The sequence below is a fragment of the Rhinolophus sinicus genome, chromosome 18 (assembly GCF_057876585.1).
Source record: "Rhinolophus sinicus isolate RSI-liver-muscle chromosome 18, RSI-T2T, whole genome shotgun sequence".
Classification (NCBI taxonomy): domain Eukaryota; kingdom Metazoa; phylum Chordata; class Mammalia; order Chiroptera; family Rhinolophidae; genus Rhinolophus; species Rhinolophus sinicus.
In genome coordinates, this window is record NC_142518.1 from 69940974 (window position 1) to 69955875 (window position 14902).

Sequence of the window (14902 nt, forward strand, 5' to 3'; positions counted from 1 at the left end):
TCAGCTGCAGCCCATTCCCCTCCCAGGGCCACCTAGCAGGAGCCACAAAGAAATCCACAGATGGCTGCTGCCTGTAGCATGCTTGAGAGTACCCTGAGAGGACACACCATGAACCAAGACCAGCAGTTCTAGTGCTGGACTTAGAGCTGCTCAGCCAGAGGTACAGGACATGCTCAAGCAAGATGCTGCTTATCTGGTTTCCAGGAACCTTTGAGACGCCCTATAAAAGTCTGCAGCATGAGCTAAGGCAGGCAGTCTATAAGAAAAGGGCACTGGAAGCAGCTTCGGTGTGACTGAAAGTTTTGTGGGGCATGGTCTTGAATCAGAAGGGCATGGCAAAGGAAAGACTATTCCCAGCTTGATGTAGACTCAGATATGGCCGACACCTGCATCTGCTCACTGGGAAGGGGGAGGACTCAACAAGGAAACAATGGCTTTCACCAGCTCCTCCATCCAGGAGAAAGCTGCCTCTCCAGTCCCCATCCCAAGCCAGACAACTCAGTTCCCCTACATATGTCCCTGCTACCTTTCCCGCTGCTGCCCCAGCACTGAAGCTCAGAGCCAGTGATTCCATCAGTGGGTAAGTCCATGCATGATCCCTTTAAGAGGAGAGGCTGGGACGCCAGCCACCCTCCATCTCACTCAGTCACAATCTCTACTGGTTTGCACAACCAGAAATTATGGGGACTTCTCTCCCCAGCACTGGAACCCTTGGCTGGGGTGGAACTGGGACCTCTTGTTCCTCTAGGGGGTCCTCCAAAGTGGAGATATCCCTCCTGGTTTTTAATGTTCATATTTTAGTGAGATATCCCTCCTGTTTTTAATGAACAGGGTGTGCGACCAGCCTGTTCTGCATCTCTGCACCTCATACCAGTCTCAAGTTGGTTTCTGTACATCCTATTTTATGGGACTTCTGTGCAGCTAAATTTCAGGCAATTTTTAGTGTTGGTTTTTCTATCGTTTAGTTCTAATTTTGATGTGGTTATGAAAGGAGGTAAGCACAGCATTAATGTACTCCATCATTTTGACTGGAATCTCTTGATTGTAGATGCTGATAAGTCTTATGAATGAAATAAACAAGGAGGTGAACTAGAGAATGACAGTGTGAGACTTAAAGATTGCGTGATTAGGAAAGGCCTTTTTGTGGGACTAAAACCTATGGGGTCAAGGAACTAAATGCATGAAGAATGGGTAGGAGTATCCCAGGAGGAATTCAAAATGCAAATGCCATAAGGAGGAAATGTGTCTGGCATGGAATAAATAAAATGTCCATACTGGCTGGAACATAGCCAACAAGGAGGAAAGTGTTGTGAAATAAGATCAAAGAGGCAACTGGGGCCCCACCTGTAGGCCATTGAAGGTCTAATAGAAGGAGTTCAGATTTTGCTCTAAATCCAGTGGGAAGACATTGAAAGGTTTTAAGCAGGGAACTTTTTCATAATTCAGCTGTGAATGTTCACATTTTTTTTCCATCTGCGTAAAAATAAAGCCAGAAGTTACCAGGATGTCCTTGTTTCTGTTACGTGTCTTTGAGATATGTGAAATTATAGCTACTGTTTTGTTGAGGCCAAGGTCTGCGATTCAAACTTTATATACTTTTTTTTTCTTAATTTTCAGCTGCCAAGGAAAGTGAACAATGAAGCTACCGTTTCTTTTGATCCTTTTGGTCTGCTCTATAGTCAGCACAAATTTGAAGATGGTGTCAAAGAGAAATTCTGGTAAGTTGCTGGCAGCTTTTCATTATTTGGTCAAAGAAGTGTGCTTTTGTGAGCATCCAGATAACATCTGTGCCTTTAAATATGACTATCTTTAAACAGAAGCACTTGTATTCCAGCTATATTGGAAAGTAGCCAAAATTAAAATGAGATTTTAGCTTACCACTGAGAAAATGTTGGGAAACCAGTGGAATTTTGTTCAACTTCAATGTCAGTATACTCTCAGTGAACAATTAAATGTTAAGGGCCTACTTAGTGTTGGTTAAATTTGCTAGTGAATATACACCTGGGAGCAAACATTTGTAAATGAGAAGACAGGAAACCTTTAAAAATATATATCCTTTGCCTCCTAATTGAGTGTTCAGCATTACAGTTTAAATAAAAGCTTTTGATAAATATCAGTGAGCTTTAGTTGCTCACATCTTCACATTTGTACTGAATCCCAAACAGGCAGAGGTTTAAAACCTCCGAGTTCAGAAATATTAGCTAATTGCCTGAAGAGGAATTTCTTGAGAAGAAATATCTATTCCTAGAACATGGTGGTCTGGCAGGCAGCCATGATTTTACTAAGAGATTAGCTGTAGCCAGGAGATATTCCAATCAAAGCTTGATCATTGTTTAATAACACTTGGATATATGTGTCTTTCAGTTTTGATTATACATTCTAACTATAATTACAAACCATCCATGAGATTTTAAGAATTGATTTTCTGTCTGTAATCATTCCAGTAAGACATTGAGGAATGTATTATTACATGGAAACAAAATACTACGATAAGGCTTTCTGCTAGGTTATAATTCAGTCATTTCCTAGAATTAAATGTGTGCTCTTTACTTTCTCATTATGTATAAAACCAAGGCAATAAAGTGCATGCCTATTTTTCAAAGCAATAAATGTTGGCTGGAGCTTGGAGTTTGTTTAATGTTTGTTTTTTGGAGTGAGAATACTTGCTAATTGAAATACGTAATGAATAGTATTATTCTTCAGTCAATAGTATATTAATAAGTCTTTCACAAAAGTGGGTCACAGGTTATAAAATAGAACAACGTTGCTGAAGTTGAAAGGATTCTGGAATGGTAAAGGTAGGGCAATATATTGGCTTTTTCTCCCCTTAAATACTTATGTATGTATTTAACACATTTTTTATATTGTGAGTCTCTTTCAAATATTGTGTATTTGTGTGTAACATTTTACCTACAATATCTCCAATTTGGCATATTTTACACGCCTGCCTTTCCTTGTCTTAGTTTTGAAGTCACATTTTCACTTTCAATCTCTGTTCAGATAGATTATTGCTTAAATAAAATCTTAGGAATATTATTACTAGCAAATGTAATCTGTTGGACCACATACCATTTATCTCACTTGGTTGTATCATAAAGGCTGTAACAGAATTGGAAAGGGGAAAAAAAAGAATTGACAGTTTAAAAAGCTATCTATATTATGGTAGCTCAGTTCAGGTAAAATCCAAGCTAAAAAAATGAAAACAAGTTGCTATCTATGTACTCTGTCTTGTTTTATTGGTTTGCTTATTGTTTATGAGGAGAAAGGATGTTGAAAAAAGTACATACATAAAAGAAATTAAAACATCAATTTTTTAATGCTTTGTCCCTTTATTCTTTAGTTACCCCAAGTGTGAGATTGTTTGTGGCTTACTAGGGGTTCTTAGCTTTGTCTACTTAGTGCAGCCAACTGGGGTCATATTTGCAGTGAGCTTTATTGAAGAAACATTACCCAAAAAGATATTCACCTGAGAGTGAATGTGCTTGAATGGTTTTGATCTCCCCTCCCGCTTCTGTGTATCCTCAGCTACCTACTGGGACAATAGCAACTGTAATATTCAAAGAAAACTTTTCCTACAGGTCTGGGATGTGGAGATGATTTAAATACAGCTGGTGTTTTTTCTTATGCTTTCTTGCTTGTATTTATGGTGTATATGGAGTAGGCAGGGAAGACTAATAGCTTGATGTTGTTTTGTGCATGTCTGTGTATGTGGTATTTGTTTTTTATTTCAAAATACAGAAACACAAACCAAGCATGGGATGAATAAAAGACATCCTAAGTTGCAGATAGCTGATGAAAATGGGGATACTTCGGAGCTGTTCTTTTAATTCTTTGCTTTTATTTAGCTACTCTCATCATAACCCCCCTCCCAGATGCTACACTCCTGTTAATATTATTATGTCATGTAAAAAGTAGTATTGCTTGCCCTCTTATCATGATAGTCTTATTTTAGTTGGCCTTATGTTTTGAAAGACATTAAAAATCACATTGGCATATCTGTAGTACAAAATTTTGTTTTATGCAATCTGTGAGGTCCTTTGGCCTTTACCATTTAAAGAGATCCAGATTCAAGCATGAATAGTGATTCTTCTCGGAATCACCAGTGGAATTCAGAACTTTTACTTTTCTCCCTCTTTCCCTTATCCCAAGTCAAAAAGTGAAGAATGTGCCCTTTACTCATTAACATTTATAACTGTTTAGTGACAGATGTGAAGCCAATTATAATGATTTCTGTGCAGATCATTATAGACAAGGATCCCTTTTACTAAGATCCCTACAACTACTGATGCCAAGGGCCTCTCTTATGCACGGGATAGAGGACCAAGGGATGGAGGATTCTTCTTCTGTACTTGTCAGTGAAAGAAAAGAATAAAATACTCATTAAAAAAAATCTACAAATCCATGGAGAAAATAGATTAGTGGTTGCCAGAAGATGGGGACAGGAGGGAATTGGGACTGCCTGCTGATAGGTACAGAATCTCTTTTGGGGGTTGATGGAAATGTTCTGGAATAAGTTAATAGTGATGATTACATAGCATAATGAGTATATTAAAAACCACTGAATTGTATATTTTAAAATGGTAAATTTTATATTATGTGAATTATACCGTGTTTCCCTGAAAATAAGACCTAACTGGAAAATAAGCTGTAGCATGATTTTTCAGGATGCTTGTAATATAAAATAAACCCTAATGCAACTTTTGGAGCAAAAATTAATATAAGACCTGGTCTTATTTTCAGGGAAATACAGTAGGGCTTATTTTATATTACGAGCATCCTGAAAAATCATGCTAGGTCTTATTTTCAGAGAAACACGGTATCTCAATAAAACATTTTTTTTAAATTAAAGTTTATTGGGGTGACAATTGTTAGTAAAGTTACTTAGATTTCAGATGTACAATTCTATAATACATTATCTATATATCATATTGTGTGTTCACCATCCAGAGTCAGTATAAAACATTTTTTAAAAGGAAAAGAAGATATAGTATGGGCACATATTGAAACAAACCTCTTGGTTTCCAGTAGTATACATTGTTTTTAGAAGCTGAAGCACAAGTTATGTTTCTAGGTAATACCCATTCACACTGGGCAAGCCTGACTATCAACCCTGGCTAGAGAAACAGCAAATATGACTTTGAGATTTCATTTAGGACCTGGTTGCATTAGAACACACCAAAATGCACAGCATCTAATTTTAATGACTGTAGCTGATTGCCCAAGTGTGGGCTCGTCATCTTCCTCACAGAATACTCATGAGGTCTTTCAGCACTGGCATTCTCTAAATATAGGACTAAATAGATAAGGTCATTAGACAGTCTATTCTATGAAAAATAGGTTCACTTTACTTAAAGGTGTCATTCTTTATAATAGGGAATTCGCTAATATCTTGACAAAGGCTAATGGCAGAAACTCCCAGTAGAGGACACATGTATCTAAAACTAATTTTTATAGGATGGGTGGGAGAAAGAATTCTCCTTCAAGATGAGATCACCCAAGGGCTTGCACTTACCTGTTTCTCTTTACCTTAAAAATTATGTCCCCAGAGTATACATGGATGTTATTTTAAGGGGCATTAAGCTGTCACCTTTGCTTTTCTGTGACTTTTGCTGCTGCTGCTGCTGCTGCTGCTGCTGCTGCTGCTGCTGCAGCTGCAGCTGCTGCTGCTGGAAAATGTGAGCTCTGTTACACAGTTGTTGGCATTTAGATTCTGGATCTCCATATCAGAAGAGAAAAGAATAGGGTAACCAGTTTGATGAGAGGGTATATTTAATTCTGAACCCAAATTGGGTCATCTTCCAGCCAGTACATCTGGAGGATGACCATAACTTTTAGGCATGGCCGGAGGAATGAGTCGCGGGAGACCAAAATTGGTCTATTAGAATTTATTTGGCATGTTTGAGCTGCAGGGGGTCAGGCTAGAAAAGACCATAACCTCTCTGAGCAAAAAGGGGTATTGAGTTTTACAGGAGGGGGTAAATGAGGTTGGTCTCCCTTCAATGCTTCAGGGAGCTTTTGTTGCATTGTCTCTAGCAACCAAGGGTTTCAGGGCATGGCCAAGCCTTCCGGCTCCATACCCTGGCCCCCAGGCCTCCATCCTGACACCCAGGCCCATCCAGGCTAGCTGATCACAAGCCCCTAGGAGACAAAGAAAAAGCAAGACAGGATAAGATGGTTTCTACGTTCCAGGCGGGTTCTCTAGGCCTAAGGAAAACACAAGCTGGCCGGTAGAAGGTACAAAGTAAGACAAGATGGCTTTTAAGATAAGAAGGCTCCTGTTCCTGGCCTAAGTATGGCCTAACAATAACAAAGCAACTTCTCAGTGATGTGGTGTTTGAAGGAAAATTTCAGAATTACCAAAATATCTTAATCAGCTAGAAAAATGTAGTCTTTACTGGTAAGTAGGCTTTGAATGCCTGCTGGCGCATAGTGGGTACTTATAAATACATTTTGGATTGACTTGAACAGAACCATTCAATTCCATATAATGAGAGAATGACTTTACATGAGGCTTTTACTTGTAAGTTTATAGACTTATGGAATTTTCTGATTGTTGTTGAGAGGATAGCAGTTTATTCTTACTAGAAATTCTTTGGTTTTAGAATTTCCAGTCTGATGACTAAGGAAGACCATAAAGACAGAAATAGAGGTTATGTGAATCTATTATACATTTCTGGCAGAAGCTAGAAAGAGTCTCTCAAACAATTTACAAATATAAACAAAATAAGTTTTTTTGTGTGAGATTGATTGTTATGTAAGTAAAAATAAAACAAAATACCATGTTTTCACTTCTTAAAAAATGAAGCAAAACATTTTATTTTAAAACGGTGATTAGAAATAATGCTGTTCTGAGGATATTCCTTTGTACCTTTAGCTATGGAGTACAAGAGTACTAGATTAGAAATAAGAAGGTCAAGGTGCTATTGAAATCTCATCTCCTAAATTTATTTTAATGAGCTAAGATCAAGGAGAAAAATACCACCCCATGATCTCTTTTTTAATTGAAAGGGATAATCTCAGACTTGATACTTGTACGTATATCTCTTTAATTAGTGTGACTTCCGTGGAGGAAGCTGAATCATGGAAGGAAGGGAAAGTGGTACTGAAAGGACTGGCTTGGTCATTGGAAGTGGTATTAAACTTCTATGGGTATAGAAATTTGGTATAGGACAAAGATTACAACAAGTAAGGAGTAGTCAGAGATGTCAGAGATAAGTGAGAAAGAACTTCGGCAAGAATGGAGCTAAATGCAACTCAAATTTATTGAAGAAGTTGAAGGGCAAATCATTTTCGGATTCTGTCATTGAATTTTATGTGGCCAAAGGCATAGCCAGTCATAAAATGCTGTTGAACTCTTATTGTATTTGCAGCTTTCCACTAGTCCTATGGTGGGGAAAGTGTGGAGGATAAATAAATAAAAATTCCCTTGTTCAGTAATACTTAATTTCATTGGGATAAATGGCAAAGCAAATTATGCTAACCAGATGGAACACCATATAGCTATTAAAAGGACCAGCATTTAGACCACATCCATACACAGAAATGTGAATATAAATAATATTAAGCAACCCCCCCCCCCCAGAATGCAATTATATTAAAATATGCATTTACACTAATCAAAATTGAAAAAGATTTTGGAAATTATGTTTAGCATTTATAGTTAAATGATTTTTTTCCTACAAAGTTGCTTAAATGTATGATCCAGAATAAGAGATCCACTTAACTGGAAGGAAATTTTCTTACTGGGGATGCTTCACACATTAATCTCTTGCAGCATAACACAAGAGAATTTGATTCAATATTAAACTTGCCCAGCATAGGCCTTCAAAGCTAGGGGAGTCAGAAAAGGGCAGGATCAATATTGGGCATTCCATAGAAGATGAGGGCCTTGAGGCAAGCCTTGAGAGCAGGTAGGGCCAGAGTGAAAAGGAATGAGAGAGCAGGACATTCAAGGTAAGGAAGCAGCACACTGTAAGTGATGCAGAAGGTAGCAGGTATGACATGTGTGTCTAGGGAGAGGTGTAAGTTTGCAAGTGGGAAGCAGTTGAAGTTGGCTAAACAAGCCAAGCCAACCTAAAAGACAGAGGCTCCTGAGTCCTGGTTAGAGTAGTATAGATAGATAAATAGCAGATTTAATTTTTCAGTAGAATAATGATGAATAAGGACTGCTGCTGTAACCTACAGGGTTGAGTGCAAAACCAGAACTTGGGACTTTTACTATGGGGTAGGTAGATAGGAATTAGTTTCTTTTTATGTTTTCTCAACTTTTTATTTTGAAACATTTCAAACTTATAGAAAAGTTACAAGAATACTAAAATGGCCACTTACATACTCTTCACTTATATTCACCAATTGTTAACATTTTGTTATGTTTGTTTTCCCTCTCCCTCTCTTGCTGTCACTCTTTTGCACCATTAAGTATGGTGTTAGCTATGGGTTTTTATAGGTGTTCTTTAAGAGACTGAGGAACTTCCCTTCTTTTCCTAGTTTGCTGAGATTTTTAAATTATAAATTGGTACTGAATTTTATCACATGCTTCTTCTGCATCTTTTGAGATGATCATATGACTTTTCTCCTTTATTGTGTCAATTAAATAGATATTCAAATATTGAGCCACTCCTGCTACCGTGTTTCCCCGAAAATAAGACCTAGCCGGACAATCAGCTCTAATGTGTCTTTTGGAACAAAAATTAATATAAGACCCAGTCTTATTTTGCTGTAATATAAGACCTGGTCTTTAATATAATATAATATAATATAATATAATATAATATAATATAATATAATACCTGGTCTTATTTTACTATAATGTAAGACCAGGTCTTAATATACTATAAGACTGGGTCTTATATAATATAATGTAAGACCTGGTCTTATATTAATTTTTGCTCCAAAAGATGCATTAGACCTGATTGTCCGGCTAGGTCTTATTTTTGGGGAAACAGGATATAAGAGATAAACCCTATTTAGTCATGATGTATTAGTCATCTTATTTATTGCTAAATTTATTTTAATTTTTGATTGTTGAGGATTTTTGCATCTATATTCATGAGTGCTATCGTCTGTTTTTTGGTAATATTTTTATTAGATTTTGGTGTCAGGATTATGTTGGCCTCTTAAAATGATTTAGGAAGTGTTCTTGCTTCATCTATTTTCTGAATTGGCGTTATTTCTTCCTCAAAAGATTGATAGTATTGATCACTGATATTATCTGGATTAGAAATAGTCTTTGTGGATTTTGTTGTTGTTGTTAATGATTTGTTTGATTTCTTCAATAGGTACAGTGTTACTCAGATTTTTCTCTTTTTAAGTCAGTTTGGGTTTTTATAAGGGATTTATCCATTTCATGTTAAGTTTTAAAATTTATTGATATGGAGTCATTCATAATACTGAGTAAATAGCCTTCAAATGTCTGTAACATTTGGAATGTTATCTGCTCTTTCATTCTCGATATTGATTATTTTTTTCTTGATTAGTCTTGCTTGGTAACAGTTTATCAAGTTCATTAATCTTTTCAAATAAGCAGGTTTGGATTTTGTTAATTTTCTTCATTGTTTGTTTATTTAATTGCTCCATCTCCATTCTTTCTTTTTATATACTTTGGGTTTAATTTACTCTTCTTTTCTAGTTTCTTAAGATGGAAACTTAGATCATGGATCTTAAACTTTTCTTCTTTTCTAATAATGGCATTTTAAAGCCATAAATTTCCCTCTAAGTATTGCCTTAGCTGTGAACCAGAAATTTTGATCAGTTATGTTTTCATTATTATGTGGTTCAAAACATTTTCTAATTTCCCTTGTGATTTCTTCTTTGAACCAGTTATTTAAAAATGTGTTATTTAATTTCCACACATTTAAGGATTTGTAGATATCTTATTTTATTTCTAATTTAATTCCTTTGTATGTATGTCAGAGAATATGCTGTCTAATATTTCAGTCTTTTGAAATGTATTGGATTTTATTTTATGTCCCAGCATATGGCCTCAATTGATGAATAGTCCATATGCATTTGTGTATTGTGCTATGTAGTATTCTATAAATATCAATCAGGTCCATGCCAAGTGATTTCTTTTATTGACTACTGGAATTTGTTGATAATACATTGTAGAGATACCAAATTCTGTTGGGTTCCTCTAAAGGTATTGGTGCTTGTTCTAATAGCAGTACAATTACTGATCTTGAACTTATGGCTTAGTTTTATACTTTGTTAGAATAGATCCTTGGAAAGCCCAACATATGTCCTAATCACCTATAACTTGGAGGGACTCAACCCCTAATCTTTTCTCCCCTGTAGATATATTGTCAGAGCTTGGTTTGTGGCTTTGTTAGGGAGGGCCTAGAGTAGGCCATATTCTATGGGGTAGTTCTTTCTCCTTTTGATGATAAGCCTTTGGCAGATGAGCCCTGTGCATGTTCAGCTCAATCTTCAGCCAGAAACTCGTAGAGAACATCCATACAGATTTCATGGGCTCCTCTCAGTGAAGCTCTCTCTTTTTACTGAAGGTTTCAGCCATTTTAGCTGCCCTGATCTCTGTAGCTCAGCTCAGCAGGACAGCTGGGCTCTGTTAGTACTCCGATTCACTGCGCCATAATTGGTGATTTGTCTCCAGGTGGAGAGCTGGGTTGATTATGGGGCTCACTGCATGAGTTTTCCTTTTCTCTGAGATCACAGTCTTGCACTGCCTGAAAACAGTTATTTCATATTTTTTTTTTCCACTTTTACCATTGCTTTCTGTGAGAGAGATAGTCTAGTTCCAGGTTTTTCAACATTTCCTGAAGTGGAAGTTTTCCTGTTACCTTTTGATACCCCATGATCCTTTGTGCACTTTCTTGCTTTCTGTCATAAAGATGTACCAGGATTACCTTCATTGTTTCTCTGCCCCAGCACTAAAATTAGCCACTTTTCCTGATTCCTTTCCGTGGAAAATGGTATTTAGAAACCATTTTATAAAAATTGTGATTTAATCTGATACTTCCAATTCAAATCCAACATGACAGGGTTCTTCTTCACCTTTACCCAGTCCATATTTTTATCTCATTTTCCCACAGTGGGAACCCTCATTCCCATCAATGTCAATATATTTAATTCATACAAAATAGTTTCATTACTACGACACCAAAACTACTACTACTAACAACAAAGGTCCTAAATAAAGCACGAGAGATTTTACAGTTCTTTTTGTCCTTATAATTCATCCTACTAAACCTGTATAGTCAGAGTGTTATGTTCAAAAGTTACTTGAATTAATTAATGCTCTCTGTGGTTATGTTATTAATTCAATATATAGCTAGGTTAATTGGTGCCTGTACTCAATTTGCATTTTTATCCTTTTTGATTAATTTTGTTGAAGACATAAAACATATTATTGAAAATTCAAAATTTTAGAAAAAGCAATAAATCAAAGAAATTTCATTTCCATACCTATTTCTTTCACCTGGTCTCATACATCCACTATTTATAATCACTTTTTTTAGGTTCTGGTATTTTCTTCCTTTCTTTTCCTGCAAATGAATGTATGTATTTTATTTCTCCTTGTTTCAGAATTAAAATGTAGCGAAATATATCTATTTGCTTTTTTGCTCCTTGTTTTTTTTTTCACTTGCTGTATTATGGAAATCAAGTAGTGGGGATTGTTTTAATATTTTTTCTTATTACAATATAGTGTATTATGCTTAATGAGTTCAAACAATATCAGAATAGAAACGTCTCTTATTATTTCATTCCCAGAGATAACTTATCACTACATTTCATATAGGTCCTTCCAGATAATTTCTTTGGATATATATGTATATAGATGATGTATAAAGCCTAAATCATGTATTTTTAAATCTTAGAATCATACTGCATATACTATTCTCCAACTTGATTTGTCACTTAATATGATATTAATACCTAAAGTCTCTTATCCTTGGCAATACTTGTCTAACTCAAACTTTTAAATACTGTGTAGATTTCAATTGTGTGGATTTAATATAAGTTTAAAACTACACTATTTATGGAGGTTAGGTTTTTACCATTACAAAGCAATGCTGCAAGGAGCATCCTGTTGCATAAATCTTAGTGTACTAGAAGATCAAATGTGTTTGTAGGGTAGGTCCCTAGACATGGAAATATAGGATAATATATTTATTTAAATTTTTGAAAGATGCTGACAAATTGCCCATTAATGTCATGATACCAAACCTATATTTCCACCAGCAGAATATCAGAGTCCTCTTTCATTACATAAACATTTACTAACTATATATTGTCAATTAAATAATTTTTGCCAATCTAAATCAAAAGGAAAAAATATCTCATTGTTTACTAAAATCCCCATCTTAGCTATGATGAGTATGTTATTTGTATTCAAAAAACCTTGGAAGTGTGTGTGTGTGTGTGTGTGTGTGTGTGTAAGAGAGAGAGAGAGAGAGAGAGAGAGAGAGAGAGAGAGAGAGAGAGAGAGAGAGAGAGAGAGAGACTGAGTCTGAGTCTGAGTCTTTGGCTATTCCATTAAGTTGGGCAACAAACAATGGCAGAGGAAGAGAAGAGAATGTGAGTTATGACCTGAGATCATTATTTTGGTTGCTGTACACATCAACATCTGATGTTGAAATCCTATATGATACTGGTCCTCTTTAAATAAAAATGTGTGGATAATTAAGCTAATTAAAATATTTAATGAATTTAAAAGCTGGGAATTCTGAAAACAATTCCATGTGGGGATCTTGTCCAGCTTTGTAGCATCACCCAAATACTTAAGTTGCCAAGCTTGGTATTGTGTTGAATTCATTACTATCCATAAGGGGGAAGAGTGAGAGAGAAGGAAGGATAAATTGAGCATTCTATTAATTTTGATATTGAAATTGAGCACATCCACAAGAACAGCCAACAACTGCAGTGAATGGGCTCCTTTCAACTCTGTTGTTTTGGAATGAAAGAATATTGGATCTGCCAGAGTGGAGAGAAGCATTGAATGCATATAATTTCTAATTTAGATTCTATTATAACCCAACTCATGTAAGCATGTCAGGTTAAAGTGTATCCCTTGTGGTTCTGTTGACTTCTACAGGTTTAATTTGCCCTAAAAGAATTATGTGCTCTGCAAAAGCACACCATTACTGATTACTGTAGTTTGGTCTCTGGAGAAAGCTGGCATCTGGAGATTTCCTTTTTTTTTTTAAATTTATTTTTTAAATTTATTGGGGTGACAATTGTTAGTAAAATTACATAGATTTCAGGTGTACAATTCTTTTTTTTTTTTGAGTATTTCTTTATTTTATTTATTTTTATTTTTTTTTATTAAATTTATTGGGGTGACAATTGTTTGTAAAATTACATAGATTTCAGGTGTACAATTCTGTATTACATCATCTATAAATACCACTGTGTGTTCATCACCCAGAGTCAGTTCTCCTTCCATCACCATATATTTGATCCCCCTTACCCTCATCTCCCACCCCCCACCCCCCTTACCCTCTGGTAACTACTAAACTATTGTCTGTGTCTATGAGTTTCTGTTTCTCATTTGTTTGTCTTGTTCTTTTGTTGTTTTTGGTTTATATACCACATATCAGTGAAATCACATGGTTCTCTGCTTTTTCTGTCTGACTTATTTCGCTCAGCATTACACTCTCAAGATCCATCCACGTTGTCACACACACACAAAAAATGTTCCTATATCATCTTTTCTTACCGCCGAATAGTATTCCATTGTGTATATATACCACATCTTCTTTATCCATTCATCTATTGAAGGACATTTTGGTTGTTTCCATGTCTTGGCCACCATAAACAAAGCTGCAATGAACATTGGAGCACACGTGTATTTTTCTACACAAGTTTTCATTTTTTGGGTAGATACCCAGGAGAAGGATTGCTGGGTTATATGGCAATTCTATTTATAATTTTTGAGGAACCTCCACACTGCCTTTCATAACGGCTGCACCAGTCTGCATTCCCACCAACAGTGTATGAGGGTTCCTTTTTCTCCACAGCCTCTCCAACACTTGTTACTATTTGTCTTGTTGATGGTAGCCATTCTGACCGAGGTGAGGTGATATGTCATTGTGGTTTTGATTTGCATATCTCTGATGATTAGTGATGTTGAGCATTTTTTCATATGTCTATTTGCCATTTGTATGTCCTCTTTGGAGAAATGTCTTTTCAAGTCCTCTGCCCATTTTTCAATTGGGTTGTTTGCTTTTTTGTTGTTGAGTTGCATGAGTTCCTTGTATATTCTGGATACTAGCCCCTTATCAGAGGCAATGTTTGCAAAAATCTTCTCCCATTCAGTTGGAGGTCTCTTTATTTTGTCAATGGTTTCTTTTGCTGTGCAGAAGTTTTAACTTTCATATAGTCCCATTAGTTTATTTTAGCTTTTACTTCCATTGCCTTTGGAGTCAAATTCATAAAATGCTCTTTGAACCCAAGGTCCATAAGTTTAGTACCTATGTTTTCTTCTATGCAGTTTATTTTGTCAGGTCTTATGCTTAAGTCTTTGATCCATTTTGAATTAACTTTGGTACATGGTGCCAAATAGCAGTCCAGTTTCATTCTGTTGCACGTGGCTATCCAATTCTCCCAGCACCATTTATTGAAGAGGCTTTCTTTGCTCCATTGTATGTTTTTAGCTTCTTTGTCAAACATTGTCTGTCCATATTTACGTGGTTTTATTTCTGGGTTCTCAATTCTATTCCATTGGTCTATGTGTCTGTTTTTCGGCCAATACCATGCTGTTTTGATTATTGTAGCCCTGTAGTAGAAGCCAAAGTCAGGCAGTGTGATACCTCCATTATTGTTCTTTTTTCTTAAGATTGCTTTGGCTATTCGGTGTCTTTTGTGGTTCCAACAAATCTGATGATTTTTTGTTGTATTTCTTTAAAATATGCCATTGGGATTTTGATGGGGATTTCATTGAATC

General features: G+C 36.0%; 1 protein-coding gene across 1 annotated transcript in view; it reads left to right on the forward strand.

Annotated features, from left to right (window-relative positions):
- The window catches only part of IL1RAPL2 (interleukin 1 receptor accessory protein like 2), a 1393053-nt gene that overhangs the window by 95399 nt on the left and 1282752 nt on the right, over positions 1-14902 (forward strand). The window contains exon 2 of the mRNA XM_074323975.2: positions 1618-1718. Within this exon, the coding sequence (XP_074180076.2) occupies positions 1637-1718 (82 nt within the window). The 5' untranslated portion in view covers positions 1618-1636. The remainder of the gene's footprint in view (positions 1-1617; positions 1719-14902) is intronic.